Source organism: Centruroides vittatus, unplaced genomic scaffold (genome assembly GCF_030686945.1).
Source record: "Centruroides vittatus isolate TY-2023 unplaced genomic scaffold, ASM3068694v2 scaffold_861, whole genome shotgun sequence".
Lineage (NCBI taxonomy): Eukaryota > Metazoa > Arthropoda > Arachnida > Scorpiones > Buthidae > Centruroides > Centruroides vittatus.
The window spans coordinates 7,384,508-7,406,369 of NW_027122718.1; the positions used below are offsets into that span (position 1 = coordinate 7,384,508).

The window sequence follows — 21,862 nt, forward strand, 5'->3', positions numbered from 1 at the left end:
GTAAAAATGATGTTTGTGGCTTATAACTAATAGCTAGGATAAAATGAAAAGTTAAAATATCAACTTTTTTCTACTTGAGTTGTTGCGCGAGGCCCCTGCAAGAGCAAGGCCCTGGGCGATTGCCCTGCTCGCCACCCCCTAAGGCCGCCACTGCACTCAGATTATTACTTGTTCTGGTCTATACAAATTTTTTTTAACTGTAAGACATTTACTTGAAATGACAATGTCAAAAATCACTTGGATCAGTTTTTTGTAAACAACGATCAAAATTTTTATGAATGTGAAATCATGCTACCACCAGAAACGACGACAACAGGTATTTCTCCAAAATGGTCAATATATAATTCAATAAAATATTTATCTATTATAAGAATATTGCGTTTATTTTTCTATGGAAAAAACGAAATTACTTTCCGAACAACCCAATATATTAATCTATTTATATCTGAGTACAATATAACTCATCCATATCAATCTATTTATATCTAGATGGGGCAAGTTCACCCATCTATAACAATGAGAAGATTAAAATGATCATTTTATGTGATTAAATTGAGAAATTTGTAAATTATGTTAAATGCATATGAACAAATATTTAAAAAATCTGTGGAAACTACTTACTTCTTGAGAAACAGCATTTGAAGGTGAGCAGTTGTCATTTGAAAATTCCTCAAGTGTATCAGATGAGGGAGTACGAGGAGTATTTGGATGTGAATATTGAGGAGATCCAATGTCACTTGGCTGAGATAAAGGTTCATCATCTTCACTGTGACACTAAAATATTTAATTTCTCAGTTTAATAATTAAACAAATTAAAATCTAATAAAAATAATATAGTTTTAAATTGCTGTTGGTAATTGCAAACTGCATCTAAATGAAATAAATTTTCATATTAATAAAAATTGTTTAAAATTTATTCTTTCAAATCATATTTCATTTTACTCAATTGTTGAAAACATAATTTAAACTGAAAAAATTGAAATATTTAATAATAAAATTTTTAAATATTTGTATCTTTTATCATTAGAATCATTAAAATTAAACATGACAGAAATGTAATACAAAATTTATTAAAATTAAGTCTACATGCAAATTACTGTATATAATAATTCAACTATAAAATTCAGTAGCTTAATCTACAGCTAAGTAATGCTGTTATTTCATTTTTTATTTGTTTTATTTCTTAAAAACAATTAAAAATGAAAAAAGGTGAGTTTTATCATTGAGGATATTCGACAGAGCAACTTATATTGAACATTATTCCTTGATTACTGATAAAATTAAATACATCTACATTTCTTAAAAGCTGTAAATATGCTATGAAAACCTTTTAGTCTTTAATTAAAAATTCAATTTTTTTATTCATTTTTAATATTTCTTATGCTATAATATTGTAACAGCTTGTAAATGAATAATGTAGAACTAGAAAAACTAGTACAAATACAATTTAGAAATTTCATTACAGATAATTTAGATGTAATAATAATTTACTAGTTCCCAAGTGTTGTTTTACTATGGGACAAACTGGAATTCATTATAGAATAGTATGTATTTGGAAGACCCTATCCAATAACAAATATATATTTATTGTGACATCATCACAACACTGGGCTGAAATTTTTAACCATATTTTTAATTTATTTAATTTAAAATATATACTCTCTACCACAAATTAGTAGTGTCTTGCCCATGTACTGTACATCATACTTTTCCTGTTACAAACAATTCAAACTTTACACAAACATCCTTGAGGTGGATGTTTGTGTAAAATTTGAATTGTTTAATATCTATTTTTTGTTTGTATTTGTTTTGTCCAGTTTGTTTTATTTAGTAGGAAGCTAATTAAAAATAGAAACTTGCTCCTACCATAAATATAAATTTATTTATATGTTAATTTTCATTTTGTAATACTTTTGTATTTATGTATTTGAAATAAACTAAATAATAATAATAAATATATCAATACTATAATAATATATTATATTTAATCACTGCATTACAATAAAATAATTCAAGTAGTTTCAGTTGACTTGACATGTACTGATGCATCTTATATTGTTATTGAACTGAAATATGTGAAAATTGACATGCTCTTAATTCAATACATTTTACAGTTGCTAAGAAGTAGATAATTGCAGCTATTTAACAAATATATTTATTGGCTTTCTCAATATTAATAGATATCTAAAAATTGACTTCAACAGCATTAAAAATATAACAAATTTAACATGATATTTTGAGACTGCATTAAATAATAAAAATTCACAAGAAGAAAAGAAGAAAAAAATCTCAAGGAATCAATTTGATTAGATTATCAGACTGTAAATAAATGACAAATTCTGGGAAAATTAAATATGTTAATACAGAATATATGAATATACTACATATATTTTCAATTACTTTCCTAAATAACTGTAAAGTTGAGTAATACTAAAATTAATATTTGCATTCATAATTCAGTCTGTAAAATTTAATTCTTTTTATTATTTTTTATCTTGTTTGTTTATATTTTAAGTGGTATTATTTGTTTTTATGATATATTATTGTAGGGGGGTGGAAATCATTTGTCTGTCAAGACTTTTCTTTTAAATGTAATGAAATAAATAAATAAAATAAATTCTGTTTACAAAATTTTTACAAATATAAATATATACTAAATTTAGATATCCTTACCAAAGCTTCTTTATTTGGTTTATATTCTTCATCAGAACTTTCATCCTCAGAAAATTCTTCTTCTAATAATTTTTTAGTAGTAGATACTTTACTAGTTTTTAATGGTGAAACTGGCCAAGGTAACTGAAAAATAATTTTGATAATGTAAATTTGTTTTAATAACAATTAAAAATGCTTTATGTTGAAATTAAAACTTGTATAACTATTAAAATACATTAAATAAAACTTAATTAAAAAACATAAATATAATTAACTTCTTACAGTAACTTGTTTTTCCATTAATTCCCTAGCTTTAGAACGTGTTAACTTTGGTTCATATATTGCTTCTTCTACATCGTCATACTTGCCTTCATCCATCTTCATTGTATTTCGTACCATAGATAAAACATATTCATTTGTAATAACATGCTACATAAATAGTTATTTAAATTAATTTCATATATGTGAAATAAAATGTTTAAAATTTAAAATTAAACACTAATATATAATTAATATAGAAATTGATATGTTTATAATGATTTTATTTTTATAAAAGTTACCAACCCGAAGTATATTCTTCACATTTGTTGATGTCAATTTATTTTTTTGTGCAGTTTCTTCCAATAAGTAGTCTATTTCTCCTTGCATACCTTCTAACATATCATCTATTTCTTGCGCACAAAACTCGTCTTGTTTTCTTTTCCTTCGAATTTTCTTCTTTTCGATGATCTCTAACTTTCCTTCATCCAAATTAATAGGTTTATTTAAGTTATCTGGTCCAGACATTAATAATTTTCTCCTTACTCTAGTATTTTTTATTTTTGTCGATGACGACACATCACACATAGATGAAGTTTGATTTAACAACTCATGTTGTTGTTCGCAATTCCAAATGTCTTTCCATAGCTTTGGTTCACTTTCAACTTCACTTGATATAACAATATCTGTATTATTTTCTGGAATTATTTGTTTTTGAAAATTCTTTATTCGTTCAGGACTTTTGCACAATTGTGACACATCACCACACTTAGCATTTGCATTCATTCCCATAATATAACTTAAAGCATCATTGGATTGATTTGATGGAGAAGTGACTAAAATTTCTCCAGCATTATCTACAATTGCTTCACTGTTTGAAAAATCCATTGTCAGAAAGCTGGAACGATCGGTATCAGCACCATACATATCATTTGAATGAAGTGTTTGGTTTTTATCTTTATTTAGTATGTTCTTTTCAATATCTTCTGTATGTTTTTGTTTCACGTAAATTGCATCGCTTTCTTTGGAATTTTCACAATGAATTATTCTACGTTTCTTTAATGGTTGCTTTGCTTCAGGAAGTGTTGATAAATATTTCTTTTGGCATCCTTCAATGCCTTGATTATTACTTTCAATAATTTCCTTTACTTCAGACATTTCTTAATATTCACTTAAATCTTTCTATACAGTGCTCTTATTACTCAACCATCCATGCTGTAAATAAACAATTACAATTAAACAAAATAAGATTAAAATATTTATATAATATTTTGTTTAATCTAATAATTACTTCAAGATCTAAAAAATTAAATGAAAATTATGAAATAATGACTGTTGTTTCATTTTTATATATCTTTTTTATAGTATAATAATTATAAATAAAAATTTCAATAATTATACAACATATAAAAAAAATAATATTAAAGTTATAATCAATATACACATCTATTTTCATAATAATACAATTACAATTATATAAAATAACATCTCTTATATCTTAAAAATGTTGTTCTAATAAAAGGTTCCTATAAATTATACACCTAATTCTGTTTTTACATGATAGATTGGTTCCTGAAAATTACGTGTAAAAGAAAACAGTGTAAAAAAACTACATTGTATATATGGAAAATTAGAAGATGGGTTACGGACCTAAGAAATCAATAAAAATAATGAAATAAACCGTATGAAAAATCTTGTTAGAATCCGATTTTTTTGCGTGTTATCAAATTTTATCTCATATACATTGAACATAAATCAAAATGAATTACAGAAACAAAAATTTTATTTGAAAAACAAAAAAACATAAAGAATTAATGAATAAAAAAATTGAGCAGAAAATGTAATGTAAGTTATACATAAGATTTCATTCGTTGTCACTTTCTGACAATAAACGTACATGTTTGCGCATGATTGCAATATCACTGCTATCACTAAAAATGCTTTGGTTATCGTGTTCTTCGTCCACAGGTGTTCTTTCTGTGAACTCTTGAACAATGTTAGCAGTAATGTCCTGCGGTGCTGATGTTACAATGGTTTTATGAATGAATTCACTTATTAATGGCTGGGTTCGTATTGCGGCTAGGCCTTTATATAATTCCTAATAAGACATTAACGATTTCAGATCACGTTGAAACTTTAAAGCTCATTTCCTCAATAAGATCATACTTGACAAAATGATTACTCAATTTGTTAGCTAGATTACCTTCTTTAATTTGCATTTTTATATGCAAATTATTTAATTTTCTATAAAAAATAGGTTTTGCAAAAAATTATGTTAATTCATATAAAATCTTTTGTACATATCATTAAAACTCATGTAAAAACAAAATTGTTTTTTTTTTTTTAAATTGTGTTAAATCAAAATTGTTTAAAAAAGTTCATGTAAAACTTAGGTGAATCAGGTGTATTTGTATTCATTACTAAAATCTGTTTATCATTTATGAATAATAAAACTTATGAGAATGCTTAACAAATACAAAATATTGTGGATATTTTGTTTTTGTTTTCACAAGCCAGATCATTATTTACACTTGACTCCATATTTCTAAGTGATTGTAGTTATTTGGTCATCCGTAACATATGATTTCTCATTTCGATAAAAATTAGATATGGTTAATCATACATCTGATTTTTATTGAATATATTATTGCATCAATTAGTCTGTAAAAAAAATAATAAATATAAACAAATAAATTTATTACTTTCTTTACACAGGTATTACTATCTTGTAATATATATATATATATATATATATATATATAGGTACTCCTTGTATAACACAACACAGTAGTTATGTTCCAAAAAAGTGCCGTGTTATGCGAATCTTACTTGAATAAAATAAAAATATTGAATAACAAAGTTTACACTTAAAAATTGTGAAATTTTGTACGGAGGACTTCCAAAACAGTGTTAGAGTGAAACCAGAAGTTGTACAGGGGATATTCCCACTTTTCGAACTGTGTAGAAGTACCTTGTTGTACGAGGGATACCTGTATATTTAATATACATAAAATTTTAAAATATTTTATAGTAGCAAATATATATAGCATATTTTTGTTCAGATTTTGTTTTGGCAGTTGTCATATGTGTTTCATTTATCAATTTCTATGATTAATATAATAAGTTGAACATAACATGGGATACGTGGACTGGTTAACAGTATAAACAAATCTAAACTGAACAATTTTGGTGATATAAGCTGTCTGGTTTCGCATACTTTTACAAACTGCATTCAGGCAATTAAAGTGAGAGATAATTTGTAAATGAATGAATAGAGAATTAAATATAGAATTAAATCTGTAAATAGGATAAGAGAATTAAATATTTTTGTTAGGCAAATAATCCTATACTTGTATATTTTCTGTAGTGTTTTATATGAGTGTGTCCTATTATGTCTTGTAAGATATTTGTTTAGGGTTTAATGAATTCCACAATAAAATAGCATATAATTAAAAAAATTTTATTTTAAAATTTTTACTTTGATATACTTAAAATTTTAAGTTTTTTTCAATTAGTAAGTGAAAATGACAACAAAGAAATGTATTTAGTTTGATAATGAAGATATAACAAATCACCTGCTTTGACAGATTGAAGAAGACAATCCTGTCCCCTTAACAGATGAGAAAAATAATTAATCTACGATGCAGTGGGAAAGATCATAAAACAAAAACTATATGTATAAAATGCAATACTTGTAATGATCTCACTTTTATTATATACTGTAAATATAAAAAACTTGATAACAAAAGATAAAGGTCAAAAATGTTAGTTTATTTTTTTTGCATTTTTAGAAATGAATAAATTTTCATTCTTTGTTGTCTGTTTCTCATATTTTGTATATAAAACTATTTATAATTAATTATCATAAAACAGAAAATATAAATAAATTTCTTATGTCAAAAATAAAGCTCAAGTTCACATGGAGTGAATGACACTCAATGCAAAATGTTTTTTTTTTCACATTTCTTTCATATTTTCACTGAAAAACCTTCATTTTCTGAGTTGTTTGATATGCAAATATAATAACAAACTCCTAAAGCTGTTGCTGCAAGAAATAATAATTCTTCATTTTACAGTTCAATTGGTCACACACTCCTTATTCAGTGTATATATTTTAGATAGACAGAGAAATTCAATGTTACTGTCAAAAACAGTTTATCTTTTTTGTCAAATTTTGTGTGCATAATGTATTCATAATGTAAGAAACATTTAAGGTATTGTTTTGTACAACTTACCTTACAATGAAAAAAAAAACAATCTTTATGATGTTAAGGTTTGTTTGTTTACATCAAAAATTGAAAAATAAATTTTTATTTGTTATTACATATGTATATAAACATCCTAAAGCCCGACGTATTGAAATAAACCAAATGACAGACTTAATTAAGCAGGCTATGCAAGTAACCGTGGATGGTCGTGGATGGTTATATTGAAGGTTTAAACATGTCTGGAAGTGAAGAGTCGCTTGAAGCTCCGGGTGGGTAACTGGACAATGCACCACACGGTAAGCAGAGGTTGTAGGTTTGACTCCCGCTCCGGGCAGATTCTATTCTCTTCCAGACTGTTCTAAATTATATCAAATTACAGTAATACCTCGGTTTTCATTGACTTTGATTATTGTCGGTTTTGGTTTTCATCGATTTTTTTCACGAAAAATTTCTCTCTGTTTTCGTCGATTGCCTCGGACTTTGTCGGCGTGCTTGAGTGACCTCGCCGCTAACTTTGCGAAAACAAAGGGCAACCCACACGTTTTCCAGCACAGTGTGGCATTATTTCTTGTTGTGTGAACATTACCCCACAACGGCCCACCATTTGCCAATGGTTCCGTTCGCTGAACACTGGAAGTTCGGTCGTAGGTTCGTGCTTCACCAGGGTGAGCTGACCATGTGAAGTTTTCCAGGTTTTTTCCACATCTGTAACACCTGAATAGGGGCCAGTTACCCTTAAATGGATTTCCCATAAGGCATTATTCCCCTCAGTACGACACAACTACTATTACATGACAATTACATCACACTTTACCACAGGGTGATATAGGCTAGAAGCTCATGTCCAACTAGCTTCTACAAGACAAGACATTAACCCGCATGTCTAGCCAAACAATTCCATTGCTTTCATCTTAATGCTAATTATCTTATCTTTAATCTTAATACTTTTATTTTTATGCTAATTAGTCTTTTATGTTAATTTCTTATTGCTTTTAGTATTTAACCTTATATTAATTCTCTATAAAATGTGTTTTTAGTATGTATTTTGGAGTGTCTAGAACGAATTAATTGGATTTACATTGATTCATATGGAAATAATTGCCTCGGTTTTTGTCGGTTTTGGATTTTGTCGATTGTTTTCAGACAGATTATCAATGAAAACCGAGGTATCACTGTATTAATTTTGATAAGAGATTACAAGTAATATCTGCCTCTAGTACCAAATTACTTACTTTCTAATTATTAGTTGTAGCATAAAAACAGCCCAATTAATTAAGGCTGTCATTTGGTTTATTCATTTGTTATTATTTTTTGTTTTGTTTATTATACTTGAAACATCCTATATAAAGTATCATAAAGTAAAATTAAATAAATTAGGGCAATGAAAAACCATATTGCCATATGGGGGGCATACATCCCATAATAATCATAGAATGATGACTGAAGAGCAATTAATAAAGGATTAATAAAAGTAACTAAAGTAACTGTTTTGTCACATATACCACTTTTCCAATCACTTATTCAATTCTAATTCTACAATTATTTTTATCGTATACAATTCACATAGTTAATAACATTGTTTTTTTTGGATACAATTTTAATTGAAGTTAAAGATTTCACTCTATTTAGTAATATAAGTTAGTTAAGAAGATAACAAAGTTTTAATGAAAAATACATTATTAAATATTTCAAATCAAGTTCTCAAATGATAGAATTTTTAAAAATAATATTTGAAATTAGGTAACATTTATTCAAAAGATTTTTAAAAATCATAATTTTGTAACATTACTATATTTTGAACCGTATATTGGCAATATGGTTCTGCAGGGTGTGAAATAGACAATAGCCAACCGTACCAAGACCGGGCTAATAAGAACAAGTGCACGAATATGTGTGGAGTGTCAGTCAACAACACAGAGCACGGAGGATAGGCAGTATATCGATACACATTAAAAACCGACCTTTGGAGATGAATATCTCGCAAAGGGTCGCACGTACAGGTACGGTTCCTTTGACATGTTTGCTCACATACGGAGGTCTACAATGCTCGGGGAGTGAAGAACCCCTCATTCAGAGCTTGAATCTTACCCAGCCAGCTTCTCTAAGGTCGTCTTTGCTCTACGTGTACAGCAGTATCGGATTTTGTCAAGTATCAGACGAAGTTCTTTGATCACGGTCGTACAAGTTACTTTATTAACAAGCTAGGACGAAGAACCACAATGTTTTCAGTTAATAGATATTGTAGAATGAAACAAATGGAGGTAAATTATAGAAAGAAAAGAAGTATTAAACAAAAGATCTGCAATCATAACAAAAGCATTTTAAATGTAAAAAAGATGATATTTATCCCTAAATGAAAATGGAACAAATTATCAATGGAAAAATCAATACACAAAACTGTATCTAAGTGAAGTCATTTAAGTTCCATTTCTTGCATAATAACAATTTACATAGAAGACTTCCATTATGTTACACAATAATTTTATATTATCTGAAGTAAAAATCTGTTCATGATAATCCCAATTAAATTTCCTATTAATTTTTAAATCTTATACTGATCTGTAGTTACGGTGACGCTATTCAATTAACCGATAAAGTCGGCTTATAACAAAAACATTTCGATATAAAAATAAAAAATGATTCGAGTTTACCTTCTGATACAAATGTAAACAATCCACTGATATTATGATTAAAACCTTTAGTTTGTCATCTCGCCGTTGGAGGTCACTCTTCGAGTTTGTTTATGAAAATGTAAAAATAAATATGATTATAAATTAAGTTTTTCTTTAAAAAATTTCGTATATAAAATCTTAGATAAATTGAATTTAAATATATAATAGTAAATACTTGTGTACATAAATCTGTGTAATATCTTCGGTGTTTTTTTTTTTTTTTTGGTTAATGTTACCTATGGTAGCGAACATGGCGGCTCGTCTCTGAGACAGTGGGGACGCACGTTCTGACCTAACCTAACCTAACCTATTCTAATAAATTACCCTTATTCTAATAATTTGGTTGGCAATAATTATGGTAATTTATTAGAATAGGTTAGGTTAGGTTAGGTTAGAACGTGTGTCCCCACTGTTTCAGAGACGAGCCGCCATGTTCGCTACCATAGGTAACATTAACTTTTTTTTTTTTTTTTTTTAACTCTTTCCGTCCTGTAGGCCCTAAAACGACCTCTTATAGCAAGCCCATTATGGGTTCCGCCAGGCTCACAATGGGGCTGCCGAGTGGTAAGGAACGGGGCCCGACATATCCGGACGGACCACCCCTCAAAGAATTCCTGGGGATTTTTCGACCGTTCGGATTCGATCCCGGGTCCCACAGAGCGGTAGACTGCCACCTTGGTTGCTCGGCCATCCAGCCAGTTTGCTTCCCATTTGCACTGATTCAGAATTTTGAAATTATTTTTAAAATGTTTTAATAGCATTCTCTGCCAATACATTTGATGCAATATGATAAGGCGGAGTAAAGATGCGCACTATTGTTTCTCCGACTGAATTCTTTAAATTGCTCTGAGGTAAGCGCCGGTCCATTACCAGTGATTATTTCAAATACTATACAACAATTTGCAAAAATATTCTCTTAAAGACATTATTGTTTCTCTAGACGTAATTTGCTTCATGGTTATTTTTACTCAAGCCATTTATATGTGTAAATATGATAATTAAATAATGTTTACCTTTCAAAGGTCCTGCAAATTATATGTATCCTTCTGGCCAAGGCCATGCACGTAATGTCCATTTGCCAGATTCTCTTTTACTTCATAAAAAGCGTTATAATTTTTAGCTAATTCTTCAATTTGTTGGTCTTTTTTTTTTTTTTTTAACTCTTTCCGCCCTGTGGGCACTAAGAGGGCCTCTTTTAGTAGGCCCATTATGGGTTCGGCCAGGCCCACAATGGGGCGACCGGGTGGTGAGGGACGGGGCCCGACATATCCGAACGGACCACTCCCCGAAAAATTCCTGGGGATTATTCGACCCGTTCGGATTCGATCCCGGGTCCCCCAGAGCGGTAGGCTGCCACCTTTACCGCTCGGCCATCCGGCCGTCCAATTTGTTGGTCTAAACTGGGCCATCAAAAGTACGACCGAGTTAACATTTTATTTTGACAACTCCAAAATGGCCATTATGCAATTCCTCTAATAATTTGTGGTGACAGGTAGCACCATCATCGAGGAAGCGTTGAGGTTGGCAACATGAAAAATATAAGAAAGACCGAACGAGCTAGAATATTATACTGCATAGAGTGGCTGAAGCAACGCCATGTTTGAGAAAAATTGAATACACCTCCGCCATTTTCCTTTTAGTCAAAAGGGTGTGGCATTTGTGTTGTGTAAAGGCATAGAGACAATTCCAACTCGTCGATAGTACCCGTCGTTGCCACAAGATCGCTGTAACCATAATCACAACCGCTGAGACCGGATGGCCGAACGGTCAAGGTAGCAGCATACCGCTCCGGGGACCCGGGATCGAAAAATCCCCAGGAATTTTTCTGGGGATGGTCCGTCCGGATGTCGGGTCCCGTTCCTCACCACCCGGATGCAGTGGTGATATTCAGCGGGTTCGCACAGGTTTGGCCGAACCCGTTGTTAAAATTTTCAGTTTTCCGAACCTTGTTAAACACACGGAACATTTCTCAGTGGTTTTGTTTTTTTTTTTTTTAAATATATATTAAAATATACGTATTATACTCTGTAATACTACTAAACTAGATACCCTGTTCGCACCGAGCATTTCAATCTAGATTGTGAGCAAGGTCGGGGACTATGTCTTGGTGAGATCTTTCTCGACCGTTTCAATCTCGACCGAAACGAGGTTTAATCGCAATCGATTCAAGAGAGTTTTTGAAACTAGATCCAGTCATAAGAGAGATCCCACAATCCCACGCGCGCAAGGTAATACAAGATGGCTGTGGAACACGTGTCGGGCAGTGGACAGCGAAATAAAAAGGATATTGTATTACGAGAGATGACGACATCTGTCTACTATGAGTAGTGCCATTCGGGGTGAAAAATTTCTCTGCCTAAAAAAAAGGGGGGTCGACAGCACTAATATACTATTGTTACCTGGTCTTCGCCCAGGGCTCGTTACGTTCCAAATACGCCACTGATTATTAGATATATCGCAAGAAAAGGTATTGTATTTATTTCTAGCCAAAACTTCCATTTCGTTTGTCGGTGATTGTCAGGCAAAAATTTTCTGCTAGCGAACCCTTTGTTAACTATTTCAAATATCACCACTGCCCGGATGCCCCATTGTGGACCTGATCGAACCATAATGGGCTTGCTAAAAGAGGCCCTCTTAGTGCCCACAGGGGAGAGAGTTAAAAAAAAAAAAAAAAGTATATTCTAGCTTGTTGAAAAGAATTCTTTTATTTATTCTTGATGTGGGTGAGCTACTGAACAGAATCAGTCGATATACGCACGAATTTCTTCGTAGTCAGTTGTAACGTGTATTTTGGAAGACTGAGGGAAAGTATTCCACACTATTTCTGTTTAATAACGATATATATTTCGTGCGGGTATTTATGACAATTTTTTCTGTGCGCAAATTTCGCGAGGATCTTTTCCTTGAGAGCTTTTTCTGGTTAGATTCCATCCAAATCGTGAAGACATGGTTTTCTTTACTTATATGCAGGCTGGTCATAAAGTAACTTGACCAACTAACGACGATCTGGAGAGTGCGGAAAACTAGAAATCTTATACTTTATGACCACCTAATCCTGTATTTTATGTAACTTTTTACTGTTTTACCATTTAATATTAAATGACTAGTACAGTATATGCATAGGTAAAGTTTATACTATTTTCAGTGTTATTTCAGTTTAGAGTGCAGGTGTTACTCGTGTGACTAAAATAGTCTCTGTGTTTACAGACCTTTAGAGGTGCCCTAGTAAAAGTATCATTTCATCATTTTAAAACGATATCAACTAATATCATGTCTGAAGTGATTTTTGGACAGTTTAAGATCAAGTAACATACCAGTTGAAGAAATGATTACAAGTCATTTGAAACTGTCCAAAAATCATTTCAAACATGATATCACTTGATATCATTTCTGCAATGTTTCTTATTGATTTTAAATATCAAGTGCATTACTAAAGGGAGAGAAGTGATGAAAGGTGGCTCAAAAGTTGTACATGTAATTAATAAATGACCCTAATCTTTAATTAATAATAAAATGTTTTTCAAAATATTTTAAAAAGGTTCTGAACATGTTATCAAGTGATGTCAATCATAACATGATATCAAATGCAATGCCACCACTAAGATATTTTGTGCCTGTGTGCAAGTTCTATTTGTTCACCCTGAGAATTAGCGCAAATCTAATGTGATTTTTTTTTTTTTTTTTAATCACATTAAAACTCTTATGAATTGAAGAATGGATGTCTAGTGTGAATATCTGGCAATGTTGTTACTAGACCAAGGGTTCCCAAACATTTTGAAGCCGTGACGTTCTTTTGGGTGAGATTTTCACTTGTTATTCCCAACTACTTTGTCTTTCTTTCCTCTTTATATCCTCCTCTTTCTGCAATTAAGATACCATTTGCAACTTTTTTGCACCATTTCTGCAAAAAAGTTCGCTCATCAAGGACTGTCATCAAAAGTGAGAAATTGCATTGAACTTGAAAATGATTTGTGTGTTTCAAATATAGAATCCAGACTTGAGAGAGTAGCTTATGAAAATTCTTAAAGGAACTACATGCTCATTTGAATGGTTCTCTAAGTCCTGAAACACTACTAAACTTGATCAAGATGAAAAACTTAACACAATCTGACCAGTTGATTAATCCATCATTGTTAACATATTCTGGAGGAAGAAAGACAATGACTGAGTAAGGTAAAATTTTTATTATTTATCATTGATTCATCAAATTACTGATTTCCCACAAACAATATATAGAGTATGTAATATTTACGATTATTTTAATAAAATATTTTATCTGAAAGTATAAAGGGCAAGTAAGCAGTCAGGGTGTGCACCATATGTGCACTTCATCAAAGGGACACTAAAAGACATTCCTAATTAAATGCTTATTTTGAATTATGAAATGACAAAACATAGAACAAAACATTACATTGTAAAATTGTGTTTCAATGGTGAAAATGTTAATGCTAGCTAATGCCATTTACAGTATATATTTATGTGAGTTTCCAGTGAAATCCGAAATCGTGTAAATCACGAAATTCTTGCGTTTAAATCATAAAATCAGAATAATAGCTTATATATATATATATATATATAGAAAACTCTTGATATAGACATCGCGACGCAAAATGTAAACAACGAGTGTCGGAACACATGCCAAAACACGTGTTAAAAACGATCCGTCTATGTCAAACGGAAGGGTAGAATTCTGACACGAAAGCCCATAAATAAATAGAATTATGGCACAAAAGCTCATAAATAGGTGAAATTATGACTCGAGTGCTCATAAATAGTCGATCTAAGAACACAACTTCGGAAGGGGGGGCAGTTTTAATAGATAGAAAAACATCGCGTTTGAATCGTAAAAGTTCCTAGATGACAGAAATCGCAATTAACGGGCTAAATTATGAGTTCGTCTTGTAAATTTATCAACAATCTCCGAACTCAATGGTCAAAAAGGCGCCAGATGGACACCCCAAATCGGACCTTTCCCATAACCCGAGTTTCGCCGAGAAACAAAGGAGAGACCAATCGGAAAACGGGAAATGGGATGAAGGGCCAATCGGAAATTGGAATAGCGAGCAGAAAACTATAAAAATCGGAATTCCCAAGGTCGGAAGAGTGTCTCCTCCGCATCCCGCAAAAAGCCGTGATCGGAGTTGTGTTGTGTCGCCGCCAACAACGTAGGACGCCTCAGCATCTCTGCGGGCATCTGCCCAGCGATCTCATCTCGTCCGCCCCGGGGCTTCGACAGAAGGGAAATCCTCGCCACTCCGAAGGACTGTAGAGAAGTGGAACTGTCAATTGTCGATGTAAGCATAAATGTTATCCAATAAACGGTTTTTCTTATGTAAAACACTTGTCATCATTTGCCTCCTCCGCCACACCCACATGCAAACTTCCCTTAGGTTCATCCTGAGGCGGGATTAACTTATCCCCGCCAGTCGGCGACCTTACATTTACATGGATTTATAGTCTTGCATGATGAGTTTATGTGGCAAGGAATAAACTTGTATGGTCTAGTACTGCAGTTCCCAAAGTTTGGGTCACAACCCTCAGGGTTGCAAGAGGTTTTACAAAATAAAACAAAGTCATATTAACATACAGGGCATAGAATGATGATCTTTATCATTCTAAACATTAGTAACAAAAATACTAACAGGTGAAATGAAATGCAGTTTACTGGAAAAGAATGAAGAAATCTAAGTTTTTTTTTACGGTACGTTCAATGTAGCTGTACAGTACATGAGCTCCGTTAGTAGCAAGAACAATCTCGAGTCTGTACTCGATTTACTTCCAAGTGTTTTTTAACATTTGCGGTATAACAGTGAGGATTGCTAATTGTATCCTGACATCATTTCCTCTCTTTAAACTTCTCCATCCATACATAAATTAAAGGCACACTTGGTGGGTCTTTATGGTAATCCGGCAAAAATTTCTTTGCACGGTTATCGATGATTTTGTTTCGACTAACCACAATACACACTGCGCTTTCTCTTGTGCAGTCGCCATTTTCTTTCCCTATACACAGACTGGTAATTGACACCAGAAAAAACTCTTAGATTTCTTCATTCTTTTGCAGCAAACTGCATTTCATTTCACCTGTTAGTATTTTTGTTATTAATGTTTAAAATGATAAAGATCTTTCTCGGACACCCTGTATATTTATTTTGTATTCACAACAAAAAGTTTGTGTGAAACATGTTCTTGTTTTCAAAGATTAATGATAAAAATATTTGGAAAAATTCAAGTACACAGCTTTAATTGTAAATTTGCAAGTGATATTCATTAAAATTTCTTTTTCACATATGAAATTATTTAATCACTAATTAATTTAGGAAAGTTTTCATTGTTTCGAATCAAATTGCATTTACAGATTACAATTCAGAATTATTAACTGATAAATAACATTTAAAATTTCTTTATTTTATATTTTATTAAAAATATATATGCATTTATTATGTGATGTTGCAAAAGATGTCAAATATAAACCGAATAATTTCAATTAAGAAATACTAATTGTTAAAAATACTTTTCAAATTGAGTAAAAAAATGAATCAGTTAAATAATGCAGTCATTGAGTGATGGCAACTATAAAGACAATAGTAGCAAATGCATTTGACAATTTCTTACCACTACAATTAAAATTTCATCTAAATTAGTGATGTAACGAATATTCGGTTACTACCCGGTATTCGGCCTATTCGGCCTATTTTTCACTATTCGGCCGAATACCGAATATTTAGTCACTATTCGGCCGAATACCGAATACCTAAAAACAGGAGTAAGAAATAACAAAAACACAGTAAATTAATCATTTTGGTAAATTTTATTAATGCTGAAAATTAAACTATTATTATTAAAGTTAATAAGAAATAGCATCTAACTCTAGTATTAAATTATTTCATAATTAAATATTATTATAGCCTTTATCTTATACTATAGCCCGATATCTTATGGCATTGATGGCGTGTAGGTTACAATGTATCGGGCATTAATATTATTACAGTAGAAACATACAATACACCTTATCGCTGAGAACAAACAATTTATTACCTAAAACTAACGTTTTCGGCCCAATTTATGGGCCATCTTCAGGTTACAGCTGTTGGGTTACATCTTCAGGTTACATAAATTGGGCCGAAAACGTTAGTTTTAGGTAATAAATTGTTTGTTCTCAGCGATAAGGTGTATTGTATGTTTCTACTGTATTCATTAAGAAGCTGAGTCTGAGCAGAAGATTAATATTATTGTTTAGTTAATTATGTTATATTCGTATTCGCGTATATTTTAATATTTTTTACGATATTTTAAAATGATTTACGAAACGTTTTATTGAAACTTATCGTATTTAATGAAAGAATTATTTATCTATTTCTAGAAGACGAGTAACTAATATCTAATTTATTTTATATATAAAGCAAAGAATGAGCATTTCTCATTATATGCAAAAGATAACATTTGAAATCGTGTTAATTTTAAAAATATTGACAAAAACAATAGCAACAAAATATCACAAAACTTCACAAATAGAAAACCCCCAATAATATATTTGAACTGTTCCACAACTGGGCAGAAACTAGACCATATGTCCCACTAAAATATATCCTTAGGGCACTATTCAGTCTACACATACGTAGTAAAAACAAAATTTTAGAGTTAAAAAGATTGATTGCAAATAAAATAACTTGTATGTTATAACTTACATCTAAATACCAACAACTGCCGAATCATATCGGGCTATTTACGGCTATTACATAAATTATAAACCAATTTGGCACTAGAGGTAGACGTTAGGCTCCATCTCATATTAACTTTAATAATTATAATTTAATTAATTAATTTAAATAATTTAGACCTTCTGGAAGAAAAAATCGTAGTGACAGCGGGCCAATAGAGAGCAGAGCGCGCTATCCTTGCCATAATGCGGCTTGCGCGCCAATTTTCGTACGTGCGTTAATCGAGCCGAATAGTTTGGCCGAATATTCGGCCATTCAGCCACACTCCTGGCCGAATATTCGGTATTCGGCCACGCTCCTAGCCGAATATTCGGTATTCGGCTGAGGCCAAATATACTATTCGTTACATCACTAATCTAAATATAAGGAAGATTTTCACTTATCATCATACTTAAACCATTAAATTAATTTTATCGTGTACTTAATTTTAATAAATTATCCCAAACTTCTAACTACTCTTTATACTGTTCTAATACAGAAAAATTTACTGGTAATTAGTAAAATTAAGTTGTTAATGTTTTTAGAAAAACTGCATTTTAAAGTCTTGCAATTTTTTAATTTTAAAACCTTAAAATATTTTTTTTTGACAGTACAAAATTTAAATGAACTTAATTCTTCCTGATGAAAAGTTATATTTTAATAAATTTTCAATTATGATGCTAATTTAATTTAGATAAAAAAATATTTAGTGAGGTAACAATAACAAGTAACTTTACTATTTTTTTCAATGAACAACAATAGAATCCACTTATTGTAATTTCTTTAAGACTCACCTATTTTGATGACGAAAACTGATAACATTAAGCTAAGCAAGAGGTAATTCTGATTTATTCACTCTGGAATTAAAAAGAATCTTAAAACAAATCAGAATTAGCATAATATGCAATTCCACATAACATTAAATAATTTAAATCATCAGAGATTACAATAAGCAGATTCTACTGTATTAAGATCAGATGCAAGATGTTTAATATTTAATGGTGTTTTTCAATCTTTTCTAACATTTTCCCCCTTATTGATAATTTTTTTCTTGCAGCACCCCTACTTCTCTATCAATGTAGAATTACTGTGTGTTTGGTACTTTTAGTAATACACATAAGCATTATGTACTGCTCAGTGATTTAATGCATTATAATTTAATTATTAGCTCTAGGAAAGTTATAACTAAATTTTAAGTGTAATTCATTTTTTATTTTATTCTGATTTCTATATAAAATTAAAACAAATTTAATCATATTTTCTTTTTATTAAAATATGACAAGAATATATGCAATATTGCAAATTCATCAATTTATCCAGATGTGTACCTAAACATTATTTTAAATGTATAATAAACTATGCACAATGTTAAATAAACAAAAAGTACAAGTTTAACACAAGCATATTATTTTGTATTCTGTACTTTTGGCAGTTTTTGAAAATTTAAATAGTATACAATACTGTATAATTCTATCCAAGTTTGCAAAAAACTTAAAATTATACTATAAATTTTTATTCAAGTGTATTGCAAAATACCAATATTACTATTATTATTGTAATTATGATTGAATGAAAATGACTACATTAACATGGTTAATGCATTTGAGTCTTGTAATGATAATACATTAAAGTTTATTAAAACAACAATTTAATTGTGATTCTCAGAATTTTATATTTATAAAAATTATTTTCTTAAAACTGTTATTCGTCAATAATGACATTTAATATAATCCACAACAGTTTCGTATTTAATCGCAAACACAATTTTTATCTACGATATCTATATCGTTTAAAATGAAACCACAATTGAAATATGTTGTTATGAAACTGACACCTGAAACCACGTTTGTAAGAATATTCCCATTCTCTATTCACAATTTTAAAAGCTATATCTTCGTACGGTGGTCCGGCATGAAATCGTAACGTAGCAAAGTCTTTATTGTCTTCGCAGGCAGTCAGGGTATATTCGGGAGTCTTAGATTTGTTTATCAAATCGGGATAGAATATATTAAATTTATATCCTTGCACGATTTTTGGTGGAGGATTATCCATGTCGTAATGAGTTTGATTGTACTTATTCCATTCGAAACCGGTGTGAACTCTATTGAAGTATCGCGGTTTTCTAGGTCTGTATTTGTCGGACCACAGATAAGTCTTTTCGACGGGAGTTTCCACGCTAAAAACGGCTTCTTCGCCGTCCATTCCTTTTCTGGCTTCTCTTTCGAATGCTTTTTCTTCTTTCGTTAACGCGTCTTCGACTTTACCGGTACCCGCAAACTGCCGACGAACGAATTCCAGTCGTTTTTCTTCTTCTTCGGCATCCACGATGAAAGTTCCGGGTTCTAATTCGTCGAAAGATAACAGGCGAGGACTATATCCGTTGGCAACGTATTCGTCCTCACATTGTTTAATGGGATTGCATTCTTCTATTTGAGAACTTTGGCTAGTTTCGGCCTCTTCGGTACTTTCGTTCGATTCGAACTTTTCGCAAGCCGCTTTCGCTTCGGTTACGGAAGTATCTTCGACGACGGCTCGAGACGACGACAACGTGCAAGGAAATAAAGGTCCGCTTTCCACTCCCTGTTCTTGTTTTAACTGGAACAACTTCCGTTGTAAATTTTCTTGATGTCTCTCCCGCAATCTCGCACGAGCCATGTAAGCTTTTAACCTGGATAACAACGTTTCCCAATATCCGATATCCACTCCTTCTTCGCCGCAGTGAATTTTCTGATTTATCTGACCGTATAAAGCTTGTAACTGAGCGGGCGTCTTGCCTTTGAAAACCGTGACTACGTCGGCACTGACGGTCGCGTTAATTCCCTCTCTCCGATCTCCCACGTGTTCCGTCGAAGAACTGTCGACGCGTCTCAATTTATGAAGTTCGTCTTCCACTATAATCTGTAAATCTCTCCAATAATCCCAATTTTTCCCATTTTCTAATTCCATATAAACTTTGATGTCTTCCTGTAAATCTTCCAGATCTTGCATATTCAGACCGTTAAGATAAATGTACGGTTCGTGCATTTCCACGGTCAGATCCTCCTCTTCCGCACTAATGTATCTCGCCAAGAGATCGATGGGTTTCGCTCTGCCGTCCTGGATACGAATCTTCGAACGCAGTTTGGCCTGTTGCAGATGAAACCCGTCTTCTTGTTTCTCCCACTCCTTAAACTGGGCAGCTTCCTTTTCTCTCTGAATTCTGGTCAATTCTTCTTCTCTAGATTCTCGTTCTCTTTCCCTTTCTAGCCGCCGCCTTTTCACTTTTTCCAACTCTCTCCTGTTTTCGTCCAGCTTCAGTTTGTTTCTTCTTTCGATTTCTTCCTCTTTTAAGCTTTTGAGTCCCTCTTTTTCCAACTTTTTATTCCAAACAAACGTCTTCAGAAGATTGGCATCGCCAAACGGGTTGTCAGTATTTGTATATCCCATGTATTCTTCATCCCATCCCATTTGCTCTTTCCGTTTTCTTTCTTTCGCTTCTTTCTTCGCTAATCTTCGGAGACGTTTTTGTTCCGGGGTTTCTATTTGTTTTAAGAAGGCTTTTTGCCTCCTCCTCTCTTCTTTCAAGCGCAGTTTCTCAGCTACGTCCGCCATTTTGTCTAATGTGTGCTCATTACGTAAGCATCAACATCGTATCCTCAATTTAAAATTAGTGAAATATTCTACGTCCTTTATTAAATTTATTTTAAAAATAAATTAATAAACTAACCACTTTAGGAATAGAGTTACAAATTTGTTCCACATTGATTCTTACTCCATGCTTTTTCTATCATTAGTTTGACTGGTGCCCTCTGATGGTCGGCCTAACTAATGATTTTTAAGCAAAATCTATTTAAAAGTAATAAAGACTGGTATGTAGTAATAGTATATTATTGGCACTGTTTTAAAAGTATTAAATAACACATGTCAAAAATTTCAAATGTATATGTTATAAAAAAAAGTAAATCACAAAAAATATAATAGCATAAAGGCGGGCGCTCACCGGCCGCTATAATATAGCGTTATAACCAACGCGCTAGAATTAACAAGTACTAAAATTTAGTTGTTAGAATAATAGATTTGAAATGTTTATGGTGTTCCGACAACTCTGATGCTTTTACAGAATATATAAGATACAATTTTTTTTAAAGAATAAGGTGGCCAAGTATAAGCAACACAAAATTTGGTCATCAGTTGTCCGACAAACCTACGTTACTGTAATAATACTTATTAAAATGTATTAATTTTTTGTGAAATATTAATAATTTTAATTTGTTTTATTTGTAAACAATCTAGTCTTAAAGTTTGTCTTTATTTAAAAATGGAATCCTTAATAAATATGATAATTTGATTTTTGACTTTGAAAATTGAAAAACTTTTCAGAATAAAAAAAGGT

The 21,862-nt window shown here is 31.4% G+C and overlaps 1 protein-coding gene and 1 pseudogene across 2 annotated transcripts in view; both read right to left on the reverse strand.

Moving 5' to 3' along the window:
* mute (muscle wasted) overlaps nucleotides 1–9,846 on the reverse strand; it is a 47,706-nt gene extending 37,860 nt beyond the window's left edge. The window contains exons 1-5 of one of the 2 annotated variants that reach the window (XM_067288462.1): nucleotides 9,770–9,846; nucleotides 3,217–4,125; nucleotides 2,935–3,030; nucleotides 2,674–2,796; nucleotides 622–774 (exon numbers count right to left, since the gene is read on the reverse strand). In XM_067288462.1, the coding sequence (XP_067144563.1) occupies nucleotides 622–774; nucleotides 2,674–2,796; nucleotides 2,935–3,030; nucleotides 3,217–4,068 (1,224 nt within the window). In that variant the 5' untranslated portion in view covers nucleotides 4,069–4,125; nucleotides 9,770–9,846. Of the gene's footprint in view, nucleotides 1–621; nucleotides 775–2,673; nucleotides 2,797–2,934; nucleotides 3,082–3,216; nucleotides 4,126–9,769 lie in introns of both variants that reach the window. The other variant, XM_067288461.1, reaches the window with a different exon arrangement.
* Nucleotides 9,847–19,121: 9,275 nt separating this feature from the next.
* LOC136990249 (splicing factor Cactin pseudogene) lies at nucleotides 19,122–21,210 on the reverse strand (annotated as a pseudogene).
* Between the last annotated feature and the right edge of the window lie 652 nt (nucleotides 21,211–21,862).